Here is a 22,105-nt window from a genome sequence, read left to right as displayed (position 1 = left end):
TATAAATTTAAGTGTTCCAAATATGCTTTCATATTGAAAAAGGTGTGGGCATCTGTATTCACTCACAAAATAACTATTTTTATTAAGTTGTATTATGGTTTATTGATACAAAAAAAAGTTTCACAGAAATTCTCTAAATAAATGACATGTACACATACGTATAAAAATCAGCGTGTAACTTAAGGTTTTACATTATAATTGTCTTACCATACATTAAAAAATAAATGATGGCAATAATTTAAACATGCATACATAAACGAAAAACATTATAACCAATTAAATGTATGCAACCCACCTTCCTGATTGCTTTAGAGCTACATCTTGTAATGACACGTTTTCATAGTGCAGTGGAAATAGTGTTGGTGACCTTTACAGTTAAGAGGCTCTGAGCCTTTTCTTATGAGTTAAAAAACAAACATGCACATCTTGGCCCGTCTTTTGAAAACAACAGCAGTGCATCAGTCAACTTGTAACATACTTGTAACTGTACATAGTACATATTAGTATCAAATGGAAAGCATGGTTTTGTATAACCAACACTACTGCAGTGCAATTGAATTCTCTGCTCAGTAATTCATACTAGAATATAACCGTGTAAGATAAGAAAAATATAAATAAAGGATTTAAAAATAAAACATCTGAAAGCATCATATAAATTACCAACAAGAAGAAGTGCAGTCATACGTGGCGAGGTATGGCAGCATTCTGCTACACTTCCATCAAATGTTGATGTGTGCTGTGGTACAAACAGACCTGATTTTAATACAAGCTGGAAAGACAAAAGAAAAGGTTTATCACATACATTATTACATAAAGCTCAACACATGCAAATATACAATTTGAGTGTTTTGTAAGACACACTGTTGCTATTATGCTGTTTCAGGACAAATATCACTACAGGAGCTACTTACATAAGTTTCTCTAGTTTACAGTCTGGATCATCTAGCAAGACAGATAATGGCCTTACGGCTGAATCTGTAAGATTGTTTTCACTCAGGTCCAGCTCTCTTAAAAGTGAGTGCTTAGATCTCAGTGCAGAGGATAAAATTGTGCAACCTTCCCCTGTGACCCCACAATTAGACAGGCTACACAGAAAAAAACATTAGTGACATATAAACAAAACTTCTCTGAAAGCAACTTTGAAAGTTGTAGATATAGCATTACCCTAAAGTGTCCAGCTGACAATGTGGATTTTCCAATCCAGCACAGAGGATTTTAATTCCCAGATCTTGCAGATTATTTACTCCTAATTTCAGTTCTCTAAGACTTGAGGATTTTTCTTCAAGAGTTGCAGCCAGTGAATCACAGCAGGCCGTGGTTAAACAACACTGACTCAAACTAGGGAAAACAATGATAAAGTGGCATTTTACTTAACATTTTCATAAGTTTATAAGAAGTATCTTTTGCTGGCTGCATTTATTTGATCAAAAGTATGGTATAATCATTAATACAGTAAAAAAAAAAAACGTAATATTGTGAATTATTCTAACAATTTAAAATGACATTTTTCTATTTTAATATATTTTAAAATGTAATTTATTCCTGTGATGTCAAGGCTGAATTTTCAGTAGCCATTACTCCAGTCTTCAGTGTCACATGATCCTTTAAAAATCATAATAATATGCTAATATTTGCTGCTCAAGAAACATTTCTTCTTATCAATGTTGAAAAGACTTTGCTGCTTAATATTTTTTCAGAATTTTTTTTTTCTTTTTCAAGATTCTTTGCTAGATAGAAAGTTCAAAAGAACAGCATTTATTTGAAATAAACTAAATCAAAATAAACATCTGCACTGCCACTTTTGATCAATTTAATGCATCCTAATTCGTTAAAAAAAATCTTTAACAATTATTTATACTTAACATAGGTAATCTGATACATTAGAATGTTAGGATGTTCATTGAAATATATGTACAGAACCTACTCTAATTTCATAATGTTGCTGCTGTGATTCCTCAGGACAGGAGAAAGGAGCCTCATCCCTGCGTCTGTGAGCTCATTACTGCTCAGGTCCAGCTCTCTCAGATACGATGGGTTTGAGTTTAGAGCAGCAGCGAGGACAGCACAACCATCCTTTGTGACCCCACTGTCTCCTAAACTGTTATGAAAGACGTGTGTTCATAAAATGCTCTTGTTGTTACAACATTTAAAACTAGATTCATAATTTGCTTAATAGAATATGTCACCATTCAGCATCCAAATAAAAGAAAAACCAACTGACATCAATATCACATTATCACTGTTGATTGTAATTTAAACCTTAATCTTAAACTGAATACAAAGTATATGATTTACAAAAATCAACAATAGTTAGTACCTAAGACTGAAATTGCCTGCATAGTGCTATAATGAAAGTCTCAAAGCTTCAGTTCTACTGCTCACCATAAAGTCTCCAGCCTACAGTTGGAAATCTTCACCACTTCAGCCAGTCTTGATACACCGAAATCCTTTATGTGGTTCTGTCTCAGGTCCAGCTCACTCAGATGAGCTGGGTTAGAAACAAGAGCCGAGGCCAAATCACCAACACCCACCTCTGTGATCTCACACAATGCTAACCTGAAAAGACAGGATATGCTTCAAGAGTTTGCTGAGGGTAGGATCTAAATATACTGCAGATTTAAAACCCTTACCTCAAAATCTCTATTTTACAGTGAGGGCTTCCAAGTCCACTTGAGAGCATTTTCACTGCTTCATCACAGATTGCGTTGCCACTCAGATCTAAAGCTTTCAGAGTAGAGAAGCTGGACCTCAGAGCCGAAGCCAAAGACCGACAGGATTTCTCAGTGAGCAAACCGTAACTCAGCCTACGGGTTGAAAAATGAACATTTAGGACATTGGCAAAAAAATGATAGTTATGTCTTTGAATTACCGTATTGTCCCGAATATAAGACGATGTTTTTTTCTTGGAAATACATCTGAAAAAACGCGGTCGTCTTATATTCGGGGTCTAGACTTTGACATGTCAATAATACACCCACAACAATAGGTGGCGCCAAAAACGCATATAACGAGTGTGCCATGAAATATGTAATGTAATGCGTGTTGTAAAGATCGCGAGCGAAAACAAAACAAAAAGAAAAGCTTACAGCGGCACGAGTCGTGACTGTCATGTTAACCTGATGGAACCAAACTTCCTCTGTAAGTAATTTTAAAACATAAGACAGTACCCAGATTTAAAGACTACAATAAGATTTCACTTCTACTGTTAATAAAATTTTGGTAGGCTACTATGAGATGGATAGCCTATATGTTATATAATTCAGATGGGCTGCCTGTTATTTCAATGGTATATCAAAAAGTGTATTTTTCAATATCATTGTTGGTACATTTTACCAGTATTTACCATACTTTCAAAACAAAAATTAAAATAGGAAAAATATGCAATTTGAAAATAATTTAAGAAAAAAATGTGTTTTATAGAGAGAAAAACAAACAAACAAACAAATAATAAAACAAGATTTGGTTTTCAAAAAGCCTTTTTCCAAAAGGTACATCTGGAAAAAGGGGGTCGTCTTATAATCAGGGTCGTCTTATATTCGGGACAATACGGTAAGTCTCTTATGCTCACAAAGATTCATTTGATCTAAAATACAAGAAAAACAGTAATATTTTGAAACCTAATTACAATTTGTGTAATTAATTTATGTGACAGCAAATTTTCAGGAGCCATTACTCCAGACTTCAGTGCTACATGATTCTTCAGAAATCATTCTAATATAGTGACATTTAATGAAGTAAAAAAAAAGAGAAAAAATACCAAAGTGTCTCAAGCTGTGAGAGTGGATGCTGTATTACAGCTGAAAGCTTCTCCACTCCATCATCTCCTGGGTTATTCCAGTGCAGGTCGAGCTCTCTTAAGTGTGACGGGTTGGACAGCAGAGCTGAGGCTATTGCAATGCTGCCCTGAGTTGTAACTCTGCAGTCCTTAAGTCTATGAATAATGCAATGACAAGTGATCATGAGGACCAAACAAATTCCACATTTGGGTATTGATATCTTCTGATGAACTAAAGTGGTTTGAAGAGGTTTAATTCAATTGCTACTGACCTCAGAATCTCAAGTTTACAGTGCTGATGCTTCACGTAATTGGCCAAAATCTTAATTCCAGCTTCTCTCAGACTGTTTTCACTCAGGTCCAGCACCCTAAGGTTCGGAAGGTTTGGAAGCAGTCCTGTTTCCAGAACAGAGCAGCCGTGTGTGGTGATTCTGCAGTATGAGAGCCTGAGGAAAGAGTAACACATCACATGATGTGTTATAGCACTAAATATTAATTTACAACTACAATATGGAATCATTTTGTTGAGGAAATTAAAAATGATCAAAATATGCTAAAACTTTTTTTAACGATTTATGCTTTATTGGGTTTTTCTTATTTAGTATTATTAAAAAAATCAATAAAAGATAGCACAATAGGCAAAAATATTTTAGATAAATGTCTTAATTTTAGTACCCTGGATAGGGTTAGTTTTAGCATCTTGTTTCCCTCCAAATATTTAATAAAAGCATTAAATTGTGACATTTATAATATTTTAATAAGATTTCTATTTCAAATGAATGAACAGACAAGACAGTGACTAAGAACTTTACCTCAGTTCCTCTAAATTACACTGTGTGTTTTCCAGTCCGGCTGTCAGAAGCTCCAGTCCTTTGTCTCCAATGGAGTTATTGCACAGATCTAGCACTCGTACATTAGAAGAGCTGGAGCCAACAGTGGAGGCAAGAGCTCTACAGCATCTCATAGTAAGTGCACAATTATCCAGTCTGGAATACAATGTAGACGTAATAAATAAGAACCAAACACACACATGTGACCTATGACCACATATGACCAACTACTTTTGAAACATAAAAAACATCAAAACAAAAACTCACAGTGCAGTTTCTGAAGCTTTGACCACTGGCAACAATCTGGTGAGGCCTTCATCCGATCTGATATACTTCTTCAGGTCAAACACATCCAGCTTCTCCTCTGATGTCAGTAACACAAAAACCAAAGCAGACCACTGTGCAGGGGAAAGTTTAGAAAAATACCCTGAGTTTAGGAACCGCTGGACCTCCTTAACCAAAGAGAGATCATTGAGTTCATTGAGACAGTAGAAGAGATTTATGGACTTTTCTGGTACGGACGTCTCCTCTATCATTTTCTTGATATATTCAACGGTTTCCACAATGCTCTGACAGGCTCTGCTACCAGACTGAGAAAGCAAGCCTTGTAAAAGCCTCTGACTGGACTCCAAGGAAAGTCCCAGAAGGAAGCGGAGAAAAAGGTCCAGGTGCCCATTCTCGCTCTGCAGGGCCTCATCAATGGCACTCTTATGCAATTCAAACAAGGTGGTCTCGGTAAGCTCTTGATGCTCTTCATGATCAAGAACATTTCTGTGGTGGACCTTAAACATGTAATACATATACATAGCTGCCAAAAACTCCTGAATGCTCAGATGGATGAAGCAGTAGACTTTGTTCTTGGTTAATGCAGACTCCTCTCTGAAGATCTGTGAGCAAACTCCTGAGTACACCACTGCCTCCTTCACGTCAATCCCACAGGCCATCAGGTCTTCCTCATAGAATATCAGATTGCCATTTCTTAGTTGTTGGAAGGCTAGCTGACCTAGCTTTAAAATCATATCTTCATCCTCCGGGCCTGGGTTGTGCTCTTTGGTGTATCTTATATGTTTTGCATGGGTTTGGATAAGAAGGAAGTGTGTGTACATTTGAGTAAGAGTCTTGGGGATTTCTTCATCTTCTGCTGTGTTGAACATTCTCTCTAACACCGTAACAGAGAGCCAACAGAAGACTGGTATATGACACATGATGTACAGACTTCTTGACGACTTTAAGTGCGTGATGATACGACCAGAGAGGTGTTGATCATTGATTCTCTTGTTGAGGTATTCCTCCTTTTGTGGGTCATTAAACCCTCGAACTTCAGTCACCAGGTTGATATACTCAAGAGGGATCTGACTGACTGCTGCTGGTCGAGATGTTATCCAAATGAGGGCGTCAGGAAGCAGAATGTTACTGATGAGATTGGTTAGCAAAACGTCAATAGAAGCTGGAAGAGTTGGGTTACTCAACTTTCCGTTATTCTGAAAATCCAAAGGAAAGCGGCATTCATCCAGACCGTCAAAGATAAAGAGAACCTTTTGGTTTTCGTGATTATCTCCCGAGCCTGTTTCCATTTTGAAGTGTTGGAGAAGCTCAGTCAAGCTGAATTGTTTTCCTTTCATCAGGTTCAGCTCTCGGAATGGAAGTGGATACACAAACTTTATATCCTGATTAGCGCTGCCCTCAGCCCAATCCAGTATGAATTTCTGCACTGAAACTGTTTTCCCAATGCCTGCAACACCCTTAGTCAGCACACACTTGATGGGTCTGTTTTCTTCAGACGAGTGTTTAAAAATGTCATTGCATTTGACTGGAATGTCCACTGTGGTTTTTCTCCGCAACGCCATCTCAATCTGCCTCACCTCATGTTCTTTGTTGACATTCTCACTTTCCCCTTCAGTGATGTACAGCTCTGTGAAGATGTCGTTCAGGAACATGGGATGCGATTGTTTGGACATGTCATTGTGAATGCACTGAAATTTGGCTTTCAGTCTTGATTTATATTCTTGTTGGCACTTCATGGCTGAATTTGAATGGACTGTTAATTCAGGAATATTGTTCTTGTGAGACCTGTGAAAATACATCGACAATGAAAGTCTATGACTGGACTCTGATGCAGAATACACTGCTGTCCAAAAATTTAGGGTCAGATAAATTAATAACTTTATTCTGAAAGGATGCTTTAAATGGATCAGTAAAGAGAGTAAAAACTGACACTGAAGACTGAAGCAATGGATACTTAAAATTAAGCTTTGCCATCAGAGGAATAGGAAGTGTAAATTACGCGACATAAAGGGACACAGTTTGTATAAATATCTTACTGTTGCTCAGTGGCAAAGTCTTCAGAACTGAAAGAAATTGGTTCAGTCATTGATGCCTGGCTTTTGTTTGACACATCATTCAGCTTTCTCTGCTTACCAAACCTTCAGAAAAAAAATATAGGTAGGCTATATTTATGCATTGCATGCAGCATGTGAACATGAAAAGTCCTTTTAAATTATGTTTTACTTTCAAATTTTCAATATGACTAAGCAGATGTTACATGCCTTTGTACTGAAAAAAGAGGTTCTCTTTTCAAATCAATTGGATCCAGCATAGAATTAGCACTTTTTAAAGAAGCATAGCTGTGATGATTTTGTGAGACTGTCCTTGAATGAGAAACAAAAATGTTTAGAAATACATTTGCTCACTCAATTATCTCATATAAATGATGGAAAAGACATACAGGTGCATCTCAGTAAATTAGAATGTCGTGGAAAAGTTCATTTATTTCAGTAATTCAACTCAAATTATGAAATTTGTGTATTAAATAAATTCAATGCACACAGACTGAAGTAGTTTAAGTCTTTGGTTCTTTTAATTGTGATGATTTTGGCTCACATTTAACAAAAACCCACTAATTCACTCTCTCAACAAATTAGAATACTTCATAAGACATTTTTTTTTTATTGTTGGCCTTCTGGAAATTATGTTGATTTACTGTATATGTACTCAATACTTGGTAGGGGCTCCTTTCGCTTTAATTACTGCCTCAATTCGGCGTGGCATGGAGGCGATCAGTTTGTGGCACTGCTGAGGTGGTATGGAAGCCCAGGTTTCTTTGACTGTGGCCTTCAGCTCATCTGCATTTTTTGGTCTCTTGTTTCTCATTTTCCTCTTGACAATACCCCATAGATTCTCTCTGGGGTTCAGGTCTGGTGAGTTTTCTGGCCAGTCAAGCACACCAACACCATGGTCATTTAACCAACTTTTGGTGCTTTTGGCAGTGTGGGCAGGTGCCAAATCCTGCTGGAAAATGAAATCAGCATCTTTAAAAAGCTGGTCAGCAGAAGGAAGCATGAAGTGCTCCAAAATTTCTTGGTAAATGGGTGCAGTGACTTGGTTTTCAAAAAACACAATGGACCAACACCAGCAGATGACATTGCACCCCAAATCATCACAGACTGTGGAAACTTAACACTGGACTTCAAGCAACTTGGGCTATGAGCTTCTCCACCCTTCCTCCAGACTCTAGGACCTTGGTTTCCAAAAGAGGACTTTGGACCACTGGGCAACAGTCCAGTTCTTCTTCTCCTTAGCCCAGGTAAGACGCCTCTGACGCTGTCTGTGGTTCATGAGTGCCTTAACAAGAGGAATACGACAACTGTAGCCAAATTCCTTGACACGTCTGTGTGTGGTGGCTCTTGATGCCTTGACCCCAGCCTCAGTCCATTCCTTTTGAAGATCACCCAAATTCTTGAATTGATTTTGCTTGACAATCCTCATAAGGCTGCGGTTCTCTCGGTTGGTTGTGCATCTTTTTCTTCCACACTTTTTCCTTCCACTCAACTTTCTGTTAACATGCTTGGATACAGCACTCTGTGAACAGCCAGCTTCTTTGGCAATGAATGTTTGTGGCTTACCCTCCTTGTGAAGGGTGTCAATGATTGTCTTCTGGACAACTGTCAGATCAGCAGTCTTCCCCATGATTGTGTAGCCTAGTGAACCAAACTGAGAGACCATTTTGAAGGCTCAGGAAACCTTTGCAGGTGTTTTGAGTTGATTAGCTGATTGGCATGTCACCATATTCTAATTTGTTGAGATAGTGAATTGGTGGGTTTTTGTTAAATGTGAGCCAAAATCATCACAATTAAAAGAACCAAAGACTTAAACTACTTCAGTCTGTGTGCATTGAATTTATTTAATACACGAGTTTCACAATTTGAGTTGAATTACTGAAATAAATGAACTTTTCCACGACATTCTAATTTATTGAGATGCACCTGTATTACCACATTTTTCTCACCATGGAGTGCTTAAATCTCGCAGATTCATTAAAATGCAGTTGACCTATCCACAATTTTTTTTCAGTTAAACTTAATGTCCAAGGTTTCAACAGCTTTTTTTTTTTTTTTTTTTTTCTAGGAAAATGGACCAAAAATGAAAACAAGATAATTCAGAGAATGTTATAAAATAAATGATAAAGGACAGGAAAACCTAGGAACTATAAATACACAAGAACCGATGATTAAACAAGACACAGTGAAGGAGTGATTACTGAACAAACACATGACATGGACTAGAAACGTGAAATTTCAAAGTGTGAACAAAAGAGACAAGGAATAGATAAGAAAAAACACAGAATGTTACAGGTGCAATATGTAATACTTATTAATAATCTACTTGAACTTTCAGTAAGAGATTCTTATCAAATCTAAGTATCCAAGTATGTTCAAAAGAATGTATGACCTAAAGTATACTGGCATGTGGAGGACTTTCTCTTAATCTATAAATGGTGTGTAATTTCAACATCAATGTTGCAATTTACAAAACACAGCAAAAGAATGAGGAACCACTAAGTTAAGTTGGAGAAGTTAACCAGTTTCGTACATTCATGTGGGTTTTTGTTTGAAACACTTTTCTGTGGTTAAATTGTGTACACCATTTTATGAGTGACCACATGCCACTAAACAGGTTACTGAAATTGTGGCTGAGGCTGTGATAAGTGCTGTGATTGTTAGCTAATTCTTCTTCAGCATATTTTATATATATATATATATGTGTGTGTGTGCACATAAACATGACTGTATATCCATGTACACTTAATGCCATGTGATTCTGAGAACATCACATGCCAAAAAATCATCACCAGTACTTGCATCATACATCTATCTTGAACTACTCATAGAATAACCGTAACAAAACAGCTTGTCAAATCATGAACTACACTTTTGAGTTTTGCTTTGAAATATGCCATTGTGTAATTTTATTTGTAATTGAAGCTAAAAATGACGACAACAGTAAACACATAGTTTGTAACTAACACACCCAGTTAAAGAATTTGACATTTTTATTGCCACCTTTGTTGTCATTGTCAGTCTAAAGTGGGTGTATCCAATTAAATAACGTTTGCCTTCTAATATCAAGCCTGATAAATTTAATCTATTAGTCTATTTCATTCACTTTTGTACCACAGTGATGCTGATGATATGGTATCTGGACTGAGTAAAATACAGATAGCCTAATTATGCCACCAGAGACTAATGAGAACGTTTAAAACGGAACATCCAGTAGATTAGAAACACTACTAAAAATCGAAAATGAAAATAATAAAGTATTAGTAATTAAAAAGCATTCAGTTAACAGTCAATGTAATGACCATTATCGACTGTAAAATCGAAATATACATTTTAAACGTTAAAGTTCAATTCACCTATTCATATCATGATTTTAGGTCAAGTCCAAAACCTTTTATCCTAGTTATTTAAGAAACTAAATGTGTACTTACGAACAAGCCTAGTATAATGTCCAAATGTCTCGCTCACACTACTTTCGCTTCAGTGATTTCGCTCCTGTCAGTCAATGGTCACGTGGTCACAAAGGGGCGGGTCCACGCTGGGTCAGGCTTTCGCACCACATGTTGGTCTGTTCTTTCAAAATGTTTCCAACAAAACGTTTGCAAAAACAGACGCATGCGGCATTTCAGTCATAATTTAATTTGTTTAAAACTTTGCTGTGACGTTTTATGTTATTTGTAGGAAAATAACATTTTGCTTGTGTTAATGATTTAAAAAATAGGCTATAATAACAGATTAAATTATTTTTAAAAAGTACACATTCAACAAATATGGTACTTTAGTGTCCCCTGACCTTTAAGAAAATACTGTTTCTACTAATCAATTATTTTATTCTATTATTATTTTAAGAAAGGGAAATGGGCTATGGGCTCACTGAACTGGGAGGCTATAATTTTGCAGTCATATGCTAAATTTACATTTATTTATTTATTATTTAGCCTATTTATTGTATGTTTGTTTTTAATCTTTTTTTTTTGTCAAACAAATCAGGGTTTTAAACTGTTTTTAGACCAAAATATAAGCTCATTTAAAATTTAGTATGACCCTCTGAAGTTGATGGTCTACAATTCCTAAATTATTTCCTTCACTGACCGCTTTTTTTTTTTTTTTTAAGAATTTCAGTCCCTATTTTGTAGAAAGTGCCAGCATGCTCTAATCTAAATCAATCGATTGATTTAATCAATGATTTCCACCCCCCACACACACAATAGGCTATATTAGGTTAACTTTAACAGTGCTCTGTAGCAGGCCTATGAATTAGTTCAATAGTGAATTCAACAGAATGAAAATGTAATTAAATTAGATTTATACTTCACTGACCCCGGACTGTCAACGAGAGTTTGCACTGCAGTCTCTCAGACGCCCACCTGCTGTGAACCTGGCGATGTAGGAGACCAATCAGAGCTGGAGTCCAGCCAAACACAAACACTGCGAAGCTGCTCCAAGAGGATGTGCGTATGCAGTCCTGAGAGCTTGATCAGAGTGCACGAGCAACACGCTCCTGGTGAAGACCATGAAGCCCAAGTCTCTCTGTGTCCCGCGGCTTGGCCTCTTTGAGGCCGGCAGATACAGGCGGCAGGTCGATCCCGGCGCACCGGAGCAGATCCTCGATCCGCCGGCGGAGAAGAGGCCCAGAGAGCTGCGCTTCACTTTACTGCCAGAGACATCTCCATACGAGCCTTTAGTGGAAGACGACAGCCAACACAAACTAAAGGAGGAAAAGAAAGCTAAAAAGAAAGAAAAGTATAAAAAATACAGAAAGGTAAGATGAGTAGTATACATTGTGGACTAAATATTTCACGAATGCTGTTTTTTTTTTTATCTTTATGTAACTGATTTTTATGTAGGCTACACTAACCTTTCAAAAGGCTCTGTAAGATTTTTTAAATGTTTTTAAAACAAGTCTATTATGCTCACCAATGCTGCATTTATTTGATAGAAGCACAGTAAAACCAATAATATTTTGAAGTATTATTATAACTTAAAATTGAAGTTTTCTATTTGAATATAATTAAAATGTAATTTATTCCTGTGATTGCAAAGCTGAATTTTCAGAAAACATTCCAATATGCTGATTTGGTGCTCAACATTTCTTATTATCAATGTTAAAAATAGTTGTCTTTTTGTAGAAACTGATCTAGTTTATAACAACTACATTTATTTTCATCAGTTTAATGAGTGCCTGATGAATAAAATTATTAATCTTACTGACCCTGAACTTCTAAACAGTAATGTACTGTAGTTTTTTTTTGTTTGTTTTTTTTTTTGCCTGCCCCAAAATAATAAAATAGCCTAGAGGCCTTTGTTAAACTAACTTTTATTCATGTAGACTAACTTGTATGTATTTTTATGTTATTATTGCTACTATAGCTAAATAAAATACAAATATATTATCTAGCAGTGATTTATTTTTTTTATTTTTTTTTTCTTTCATTTTCACTAGTAACTTTCCATTGGTATTCACTGTTTTACTATTGGGATACAGACAATCCCAAGCAGGCCTACCTGTTCATTACTAGTAGGCTTACTTATTATTGGCTAGTATAGTTTACATTCCGACAGTGACTATTGTAACTATTGGTAAATTTGTAATTTTTGTGGTTTGTAATTCTTGTGGCTCAGATATCAAATATTCAGTTCTGATTAATTTTATTTGCAGGTGTTGTTGATTTTCTGCTGCACAAATTTGAGGATATAGAATAATTCTTCAGATTTGTCAAAATGGTGTTTTCCTGATATAAAATCTTACAAACCTTACCATTGAGTTTCAGAATAGTAGTGTCCTGTTTATGAGTGAAAGGGTGACATTAAACAACAGAAATCTGTCATGTGTTTGTAATGAATTACGTCTGTAATGAAAAGATGCTTTCAAAAACAAAATGTTTTTGCAATAACCAGGAAATTTTGACAACCATATAAATGGTTATTTTCTGAACAAGCACATGACTTTTTCAGTGAATTTGCTGACTGGGTCAAAGATCAACAGGTAACCTGTCTGGCGTCTTAGACTGTTTCCTTATCAGACTTAGCCGATTAAAACGGTTGAGACTGTGAGTAAATGGAGTATCTTTAGTAAACGCATCTCACTGTAATCCAATTCATATCTATAGCATCACTGTTTTTTCCAAAGCATTCACAAGTAACTTGATCAAGTTTGGTGCTAATGGTAAGATTTTCAATAATGCTAAGTAAAATAGAGGGCTCAAAAATAAGGATTTTATGTTGCTGGCCCGCTTTGGCCACAATAGTACAGATTTTCCTTTTTTTTTTAAATGCAAATTTATGTTTGAGACTCAAAACATTTTAAATCATCACATAAAACCAGCTTTTTATGTTTGCAAAGCATATGTATTGAATGTAGATTACATACATTCAGTGAATTTTGTTCATGTGTTTTTGGCCATATGGAGACCTTTTCTAGTTGACCTGAAATATAACTAGGCCTACGTAGTCAGAGATTTATTTCTATTATTTTGGGAGGGCGAGGGTCATTCAGATCACATGCAGTGTTCCATTGTCAAGCAGCAGAAACTTCCTCTCGCAGGATAAAGCATTGCATCCTGTTTCTGACCTGTTGTCACAGAGAGACAGTCACTAACGTAAAGCCAATAAACTGTTTACAGTGTAAAATGATAAAGCCTAGCGTTTAATCCAGCTAAATTGTCTACTTGGAAATCCTTTAGGTATTTAAACCACTCAAAGTCTTAATTCTGTAACATTGCTGCTGGCACAGGCTAAACCTCCTGGATATGTGAATGAATCTGCGTTGCCTCAGTCCAAAAATAGTTTTTTTTTTTCAAAGGAACTGTATTGCATTGCAGTCCAATTGTTTAAATGATTTTGATTTGCTGCTCAGATATACCAAATGCCTAAACACTTTTAAGTTATTTATTTAAAACCAAAACATAACTGTAAATAATAAAGAATTAAACAATTAAATAAAGTATTAACCAACCTGAATTAAACTGGGAAATTAAAAACAAGCAGCAAACAAACAGGGGACAAGACATTGTTCCTACCCCAAACCCCCAGGACACAACCCAACAGTGCTATCCAATAGTAAGAGTTGAGAGTATAGTAATAAAAATAAGTAAAAGGGGAACAGATCTTTTCATGTAACAAGCATTTTGTCATGCAATACTTTCTCTATTAATTCCATTTAATTTGATTATTTAATTTATTATTAATATAAAATTTTGGATGTCATGTAAAATGCATTTCTGTAATAAAAGAAAAGCAAAGCTACTAATAGTTCACCCAAAAATAAAAATTTGCTCAAATTTACTCAGCCTAAGACCATTTAAGATGTAGAAGAGTTTGTTTCTTCTTTGGAACAGATTTGGATAAATTTAGCATTAGCATGGATCTTTGCAGTGAATGGGTGCCGTCAGAATGAGAGTCCAAACAGCTGTTGAAAACATTACGGTAATCCACATGACTCAAGGCTGCTATCCAAAATATTGCTTTCTCCAGTGAAAAAAATCATCTCATCTGAATCAAGAGAGAATTATGCACAAATCAAGGACAAGCAAAAACGGTCCAAAACTGCTCTAACCAAATATGTCTGTGGATTTTGATGTGAGAGGACAACAGGGGATGGTCTTTTTCACCGAATGAAGTGACCGTTTTAGGAACGTTTTGGCCAGAAGTGACAGTTAAAATGTCTTGCTAGATTTGTTTCTTACAGATGCTCATTCTGACGGCACCCATTCACTGCAGAGGATCCATTGGTGTGCAAGTGATGTAATGCTAAATTTCTCCTAATCTGTTCCGATGAAGAAACAATTATCAGCTACATTTTGCATGGCCTGAGGGTTTTCAGCAAATTTCAACAAATCCTTTAGGGCGATACATTTGTTATATATTCAGTATGTGTTTAATTTTTAACATTCTGTTTGTTTTACAGAACGTAGGAAAGGCTCTTCGCTACAGTTGGAAATGTCTGATGTTGGGTCTGCAGAACTTCACTGTAGGATACTCCACCCCTCTTTCCGCTGCTGCTTCAGTTGTCCCAGATTACCATCCGGGAGGAGCCTGGGGTTGAGACAATCTGTGACCAGCATTCGTACTTCATTTGTATCTTTATGGAGCATTTAATGCTGCATGTCCAGATGCTAATTAAAAAATAGACAATACATCTGCCATTGGCAGCTTTACCTGTCATGCTGTAAATTGTTCAATTGTTGTAAATATCTTCTCTTTGAATTTGTGTTAAAGTGGAATCTTGCATTATCTTGCATTAGTGATTTAAAGCTATAAGAAAGACATGTATCTCTTTTTACTTTCAGATATATCTGTATATACAGTATTTTGCTTTGATTGAAAAAATTCATATGAATTTCTGTACTGAAATGAAATATTTTTGTATTATAGAACTAGGCTACTGACAGTAGTGTTGATACTGTAATTATTTTATTCATAGCCTGCAATTTTTCTCTTTCACTCTTCACTCTCAGAAATGAAGGTACAAAAGCTGTCACTGGGGCGGTACCTTTTCAAAAAGTACACTTTTGTACCTATTAGGTTCAAATATGTACACTTTAAGTACTAATGTGTACCTTTAAGGTACCAAAATGGACCCTTTAGGTACAAACATGTGCCTTTTGAAAAGGTACAGCCCCAGTGACAGCTTTTGTACCTTTATTTCTGAGAGTGTTCAGCAACTTGCAAGTGATATGGTCAGTGATATGAATTCATGCTGCATAGATGCAATGATGACAAAGGTGAAAGTGATGTAGACCCTTAAGTGGAAGAGATAGGTATGTTTATGCTCTGTAAAGTGACTTGAATGCCCTCTGAAATGTTTTATTTGATTTAGTCCATTTCATGGACAAAAGATAGGATTTGCTTGACATAAGGAAGCTGAATGCTCTTAGAGAGGGAAGTAAGTGTTTTCAAATGGTAATTGAGGCAAGAGCCTTAAAGACAAAGGATGGGATTATGAGAAACCATAACAGGAAAAGACAGTCTGGCACAGGGCGGAGAAATGGCTGTGTTGTTTGACTTGACTTGACTTAAACATGACTTGTTTAATAGGGTTAATGAAGCTGAGTGTCTGCTTGTAACACCTGTTTAAAATGAATCACAAGTAATTGTGATGAATAACTTTAATAAATGAAAAATCTGAGTGGGACTGTTTTTTGGTTTGTTTTTTTTGTGTTTTTTATTATTAAAGCAAGAAATTGTATTTGCAAAGTGCTATTTTTTATGCATATTTACCAAATGTAAATTATTAAGAACTATATATTATATGTGTTATAGATTGCCTTATAGATTATAAGTGTAAAATATCACATCAAAAACATTTTAACATATATACCAATGTGAATAGAAACAGTGGTTTAACAAATGAGAACAAATCCAGTGTTTTATAAGATCCTTTTTGACTTTGCTGTAGAGACAAACAACAGTAGCAGCAGACGGATGCGCTGTTTCCTCCAGTGCAGCAGGAGACGCTGTTCAGCACTCAAGTCTCGTCGGTAACGTCACTCCGACCATCGAAGAAACGCGAGAAGACATCATGGCGGGATTAATGAAATCCGAAAGTGGCTTTGGAATCGAAACCGTCAGATTGAAAGTTATCTTGACTGCTGTGTTGTTTTTATTTCATTTGTCTCAAACGTCAGGTAAGCAATAGTTATGGTTTAATATATTATGTTTTGATATATATTGCTTTTAAATGGTTTAGGACAATTAAGAAAGCTAAGTGTTGTTAGCGTACTAAGTGTGTAGTTGATGTTGTTAAAGCTGTAAAAAAAACGATCTTTTGAAAATAACGATATGTAATAAAATCAGTATTTTATGTCTCAGCCGGTTGTTTTGTAGTAGAACCGAGACAGTAGATTGTTGATTGGAAAACATACATATTTAACACTTCAGAAATAAAATGTTTTTTTTTTTCATTAATGGTGTGTGTGTGTGTGTGTGTGTGTGTGTGTGTGTGTGTGTGTGTGTGTGTGTGTGTGTGTGTGTGTGTGTGTGTGTTCACAAAAAGTATGACTCTTGTCATTTTCATCTTCATGCAGGTGCCACCCGTTCCATTATAGAAGTTAAAGATGGACAAGAAATCAAAGTACAAGCCGCACAACATTTTTGCTACAATAATTCTGTCGTTCCTGGATGGAGGGAAATCTGGACTAGAATACAGGTAGAGGACTTTTAACTATGACTTTTGTTTATGTCGTAAGTAATGTTTGCATCAATATTGACGCCGCCTTCCTCTTATTTGATCGACAGGTGAGAGTGTGGAGCACTACAAAGCTGAAAGTGACGGTGGTTAATGATGAGCAGGACCTGCAGGAGCTTGAGCATTTCAGCATCTGGAAACTCGTGCAGTACTTTGTTCGTGAACAGACCAATGAGACCACCGTGAGCGTCAGTCTCTTTAATAGCAAGACCTGTTTTAGAGTGGACCCTTCAGATTCCCGTACACTCTATACAGTACAACCTAGTCGACGTGAGTTGAAAACATTTTTAAAAGAAAGAAAATCCAAATGGAACCGAAAACCCATTCCGGTAATGCTGTATTTGATTTTGAGATTGACATTGGTTTTTCTCTTATAGATTTTGACATCTACTTGTTTTTGGTTTTTCTGGCTGGACTGTTGCTGTTCTTTTTTGCAGATTCTCTGAGCAGGTAATTGACACTATATCTGTTTATATTGAATAGTTCACCCAAAAATGAAAATTTGCTGAAGATTCACGTACCCTAGTGAGTAAAATGATTACAAATGATTATTTGAGTGAGCTATTCCTTTAATCAAATATTTTAGCCAACTCTGCTCTTCCTTTTCTTGGATGGAGGCACAATTTGGGTTGTTAGATTGACGTAGTGTTTGTAACTCTCTGCTTGATCTGTCTTGTAGAAGTCAAGTGTTTTACTACTCTGCTGGCATGAGCACTGGAATGATCGCCTCCCTCATCATCCTCATCTTCGTCATTGGCCGTTTTCTACCCAAGGTAGATTCCTGACATTCTTTAATCTGTTTTAAACATCTTTCTCTCTAGTCTCTACCATTGAGAACCTCAGGATTTTGTTCGGCTTTTTTTTTAGCAATTAACAATGAGATCTTATTAAATGGTCTTATTTTCAATGTGTTTGTTTCCTTGGCCTGTAGAAAAGCCCATTCTATGTGCTGCTGATGGGCGGATGGTCTTTTTCTCTCTACGTCATCCAGCTGGTGTTTAGGAATCTCCAAATCATTCTTAAAGATCACTGGCATCTGGTTATCGGTGAGAGAACCTTCAAAACATTGTGGTGTAATTCAACCCTGGGTCAGGTAGTTAGGTTTAAAGAAGAAATACAATTTAATATTGTGCATAAAGGCTAACATAAAATTAATTTAATTTTTGAAGTATGGCATTTCTTAGTGAAACAATATTCAGTGTGAAATAATGGATGTGGATAAGACTTAGGCTATATACGCTGGATTTGATCAATTTGTAAAAAGTGTGCTAAGGATTTTTGTTTATTAAATAAACTTTATAACTCACTTTGTTTTTATTGTATAGCTTGTTTGCAGTGACGTGATTTTGATGACATGCAAAATGCAGATGGAGGGCAGGAAGTGAAAAGCAGGATGGACTAGGTGGAGGAAAATCCTTACTGTACTGGTTTAAACACTATTACAAAAAACTAAAAATCACAACATGTGTTGGACGTGATCCTTATGTCATGAAGAGAGATTTTTGTACTGAATTGAAATATTTGCCTGCTATTGAGGCGGTCACAAAGAAACTATTGGCGCTACATGACTTGTCCTCCAGTGCCGGTTGCATAAAGCACCTTAAATTTTCCTTTAAGTATTGCACTTCTTGCTTGATTTCCCCTTACCTATGGGAATGACTTAAGGGTGTTGCATATAATCCCTTAAACATTTCTCTTAGGTAAAAGAAACCAGCAACCCATGTTTTGCCGTTGTAAAATTTTATTGTTGCTATGTACACGTTAATACAGATAGTGGCAAGTTTTCACAGAAAACAGCATAACATGGATAAGGAAAAAAAAGGACTTGAATATTGTCATAATTTACTCTTCCTCATGTTGTTCCAAATACAATAAGACTTTCATTCATCTTTGACTCTTTTTTTTTTTTTTTTTTTCTCTCTCATAATTTCTGTCCATTCATTGAAGGACATAAATTTAATCCATATGATTTGATTCATATTCTTTTATTTTATTTGGAAGCTCAGGTGTGTGCGCAAGTTCAGTGCACTCACATTAGCGCTACTGTTGACCATATGAGATATGTGCTACATATGTAATTTGATCAATGTTTATGTGAATAAATGCCTAAATTAAAATGTTTATCATATCAAGCGACCAATCGCGTCTTATTAGAAGGCTTGGATTGAACCTGCTTGCTCCGTGTAACACTTAAGGTGCTTTATGCAACCGGGCACAGACATCCTATCACTCCAGAAAAGAAACAAAAGCATTAAAAAATGGAGGTAAACAGCGTTTTTTGTTAGTGGTTACATATTTAAGTTAAATTAACTCCTCCCGACCGCAGATGCAGGTTTACAAGCCACTTTTCCTGCGTTTTTCAGTCAATTTCAACTTTTGTTACATGATAAAAGCTCCTTGTGGTTCCTTGGTTTGATCAATTTGAGTAACCATAAAATGACGTAAAACAGGCATTTGATGGTGCACTCTGTGTAGAAAATCACTTCCTGCCCTCCATCTGCATTTTGCCCCACCCCTCGACATCATGTGCAAACAACCTATTATTTTTATTTTATTGGAATATTATTAACATTTGAGTTATTTTGCTCAATACGACTTGATTTCATGTTCTATTTTAAAAACACTTTCTTTTGTATTCATGCTAGTCTTGAAAGTATATCAGTTGCTGATTGTTCTTTCTTTTGTAAATGTTTAGGTTATACCATTGTGGTTGGGTTCCTCAGTTTTGCAGTGTGTTACCGCTATGGCCCCCTGGTGGATAAGCGAAGTATCAACATCCTGTCCTGGACGCTTCAGATCTTTGGCCTTCTGCTGGTGTACGCTGGAATTCAGGTCCAGCAAGTGGCTCTGGCCATCATGATAGCTGCATTCTGCTCCAAGAACGTGGAGTACCCTTTTACCAAGGTCTTCATGCTTTATCAGTGAGTATACAATTTTAATAAATGCTTTTCAAGTACTTATTGAGCAACGTAGTCATTGTCTTCTTGCTGAATGAATGCTCTGAAGGAAGCTGAAGCCAAAGAAACTCGAGCCACGCCGACTGCTGACAGAAGAGGAGTATCAGAGAGAGTCAGAGGTGGAGACTCAGAAATCTCTGGAGGAGCTTAGGAAATACTGCAGCAGTCCTGAGTTTAACACCTGGAAGACTGTCTCCAGGCTCCAGTCTCCTAAGAGGTATGACAGGATATTTGAGAAACAAATATATAGTGTTAATAAAATAATGCCTTTTATGGAGAATGTCTTTAGAGAAACCTAAAATGCCCAATTATGCAATTTAGGTTGCTTACTTAAAGCCTACTGTATCATGTATTTGATACACAAAATTATCAACAAGATCAAAACTTTGCTGAAAACAATATTCTACATACATTCTGTCATATTTTATCAATTAAAAGACCTTTTAGTATAATTCTGGCTTCAGAATATTGAAGAAACATGCTCAATAAGACCAAAAATGAATCTACAGAAAGAATGTAATGAGTCAGATTTGATTTTGTCGTCTAATAATAACAGTACTCTGTCTTGCACTCAGGTTTGCAGACTTCATTGAGGGTTCTCCACATCTGCTGTCCAATGAGGTGTCGGTTCATACACAGGAGTACGGGCTGGGCGGGTCGTTCTTTGAGGATGAGCTGTTCTCCACTGATGAGGAAAATCAGGAGGAGGAAGAGGAGGAGGGCTGGGAGACGGATGATGATGTGAAGCTAGATGTGGCATCTCCACGACTCAACAACATGCGGGTGAAATGACTGATGAAGTATATGAAAGTATTTAATTTAAGCAGATCTGAGATCTGTTCAAGTGTAGCATTCACTGTTCTTCTGTATGTATCTTTTGGAGGTTTCAGTCTCTGATGCATTCATAATGGACTATTAACAGTGAAAATGCCCAGTTGTTTTCATGGCTCATAAGAAAGGCCAAAAGTTGTTTGATTTATTTTTCTTATGATCAGTTTTTATTTGTCTTAAATCTTTGAGTTTGAAATTATGCAGAGACTTCCTGTGTGAGGAGGGAACTGTGAACGCTGTGTTGTTACATGGACTGTATTTTATGTGTTTTGTTTTTAAGTTTAGAATACTAAAATAGTGGATCGGAAGAGGCACATACGTTATAGTTTTTTGTGGCCATTGTCTGGAGCTGTAAGTCTGTATAGGGTCAAAGGATTGTTTTTTTTATGAATGAGTAATAAAAACAGAGAAATACTGTGTGTCTTAATGTTTTGGCTTTACTTTGTATGCCAATAAATATGGTCAAATCTCTCATCAAATTCAGAAACTGTTACGTACGTCCTTGTAGTGACCACTTGGTGGCAGCATAAAATCTAACATTTTATAAAGGGCACTTGAAATTAACATGTTTTGTTCACAAGAGGCGAGCGGAATGAGACTTTTTAAAAAGTCAAACAGTGTAGATATCACTGCCACCCTAGTTGTAACATATGATGGCGCAAATATAACTAATGAAATGATTTTTATAGCTGTACTTGTCGTTGTTACACATAGCGGAATTGCTGAAACTATGAAAGATTTACATCTTTTCTTCTGTCTCGTTTTTATTATTGCTGACTCGCTTCTACATTCCCTCCGCGCCTCTCCAGTAAAAGCACAGTCATTCCGCAGCCGTCAGCAGAATAAGACGCAGTCCCTCTTTAACCACTGTTTTACGGCTGATCACCTTTTGGTTTTCTTTATACAAATGCTGTGGTTTGGCTGACCTTCATCGATCAGTGCAGGCCTTTCTTACAGCAGGCTCTGGAACAGGAACACGCAGAATTGCGAGAAACAGCAGATGCATTGTCTGTTGTGTCACAGCAGCGCCTCAGCTTTTGGTTTTGGATCCGAAAGGCTGAAGCTAAAGTTGCGGGCAAGAACAGATATCACAGCCTTCCTTGTTGCTGTTCTTCCTCTGCAGCTCATGCAAATGCTGTTTGCATTCCGGCGGTGACACGAGCGGTGCTCCCCTGGTGTCACGAGCACAG

The 22,105-nt window shown here is 36.5% G+C and overlaps 3 protein-coding genes and 1 long non-coding RNA gene across 4 annotated transcripts; 3 read left to right on the top strand and 1 right to left on the bottom strand.

The window, feature by feature from the left end:
* Positions 1 to 87: 87 nt before the first annotated feature.
* LOC131531897 (ribonuclease inhibitor-like) lies at positions 88 to 2,820 on the bottom strand. The gene is made up of 6 exons (XM_058763066.1): positions 2,631 to 2,820; positions 2,383 to 2,556; positions 1,925 to 2,098; positions 1,165 to 1,338; positions 912 to 1,085; positions 88 to 736 (listed from the first exon to the last, which is right to left on the bottom strand). Exons 1-6 carry the CDS (start codon positions 2,678 to 2,680, stop codon positions 709 to 711), a joined length of 774 nt encoding a protein of 257 aa, XP_058619049.1. The 5' UTR covers positions 2,681 to 2,820; the 3' UTR covers positions 88 to 708.
* Positions 2,821 to 3,011: 191 nt separating this feature from the next.
* On the top strand, positions 3,012 to 4,218 carry LOC131531899 (uncharacterized). The gene is made up of 3 exons (XR_009268806.1): positions 3,012 to 3,138; positions 3,489 to 3,549; positions 4,119 to 4,218. It is a non-coding gene; the product is annotated as an uncharacterized LOC131531899 (long non-coding RNA).
* Positions 4,219 to 4,622: 404 nt separating this feature from the next.
* Positions 4,623 to 21,330, top strand: nemp1 (nuclear envelope integral membrane protein 1). The gene is made up of 10 exons (XM_058763060.1): positions 4,623 to 4,740; positions 16,339 to 16,567; positions 16,967 to 17,088; positions 17,178 to 17,397; positions 17,505 to 17,577; positions 17,807 to 17,900; positions 18,059 to 18,173; positions 19,823 to 20,048; positions 20,134 to 20,301; positions 20,660 to 21,330. The coding sequence occupies exons 1-10, from the start codon at positions 4,657 to 4,659 to the stop codon at positions 20,874 to 20,876; spliced, it is 1,548 nt and encodes a 515-aa protein (XP_058619043.1). The 5' UTR covers positions 4,623 to 4,656; the 3' UTR covers positions 20,877 to 21,330.
* Positions 11,156 to 16,074, top strand: si:dkey-126g1.9 (required for drug-induced death protein 1). Its single transcript, XM_058763067.1, has 2 exons — positions 11,156 to 11,703; positions 14,848 to 16,074. Exons 1-2 carry the CDS (start codon positions 11,455 to 11,457, stop codon positions 14,983 to 14,985), a joined length of 387 nt encoding a protein of 128 aa, XP_058619050.1. The 5' UTR covers positions 11,156 to 11,454; the 3' UTR covers positions 14,986 to 16,074.
* Positions 21,331 to 22,105: the final 775 nt, after the last annotated feature.

Source organism: Onychostoma macrolepis, chromosome 23, assembly GCF_012432095.1.
Source record: "Onychostoma macrolepis isolate SWU-2019 chromosome 23, ASM1243209v1, whole genome shotgun sequence".
Taxonomy (NCBI): domain Eukaryota; kingdom Metazoa; phylum Chordata; class Actinopteri; order Cypriniformes; family Cyprinidae; genus Onychostoma; species Onychostoma macrolepis.
Note: the sequence above shows the minus strand (reverse complement) of the source record. Positions and strands in the feature narration are given on the sequence as shown.

Bases quoted from the DNA above. Each gene is read 5' to 3' on its own strand.
- LOC131531897 (XM_058763066.1), bottom strand. From the start codon at position 2,680: ATGCTCTCAAGTGGACTTGGAAGCCCTCACTGTAAAATAGAGATTTTG. The intron at 1,086-1,164 runs GTAATGCTATAT...TTTTCTGTGTAG, and splicing joins TGTCAGCTGGACACTTTAGG to CCTGTCTAATTGTGGGGTCA. The intron at 737-911 runs GTAAGTAGCTCC...TTTGTACCACAG, and splicing joins TGTAAACTAGAGAAACTTAT to CACACATCAACATTTGATGG.
- nemp1 (XM_058763060.1), top strand. From the start codon at position 4,657: ATGGAGTTATTGCACAGATCTAGCACTCGTACATTAGAAGAGCTGGAG. The intron at 17,398-17,504 runs GTGAGTTGAAAA...TTTCTCTTATAG, and splicing joins TACAGTACAACCTAGTCGAC to ATTTTGACATCTACTTGTTT. The intron at 20,049-20,133 runs GTGAGTATACAA...AATGCTCTGAAG, and splicing joins AAGGTCTTCATGCTTTATCA to GAAGCTGAAGCCAAAGAAAC.
- si:dkey-126g1.9 (XM_058763067.1), top strand. From the start codon at position 11,455: ATGAAGCCCAAGTCTCTCTGTGTCCCGCGGCTTGGCCTCTTTGAGGCC. The intron at 11,704-14,847 runs GTAAGATGAGTA...TTTGTTTTACAG, and splicing joins AGTATAAAAAATACAGAAAG to AACGTAGGAAAGGCTCTTCG.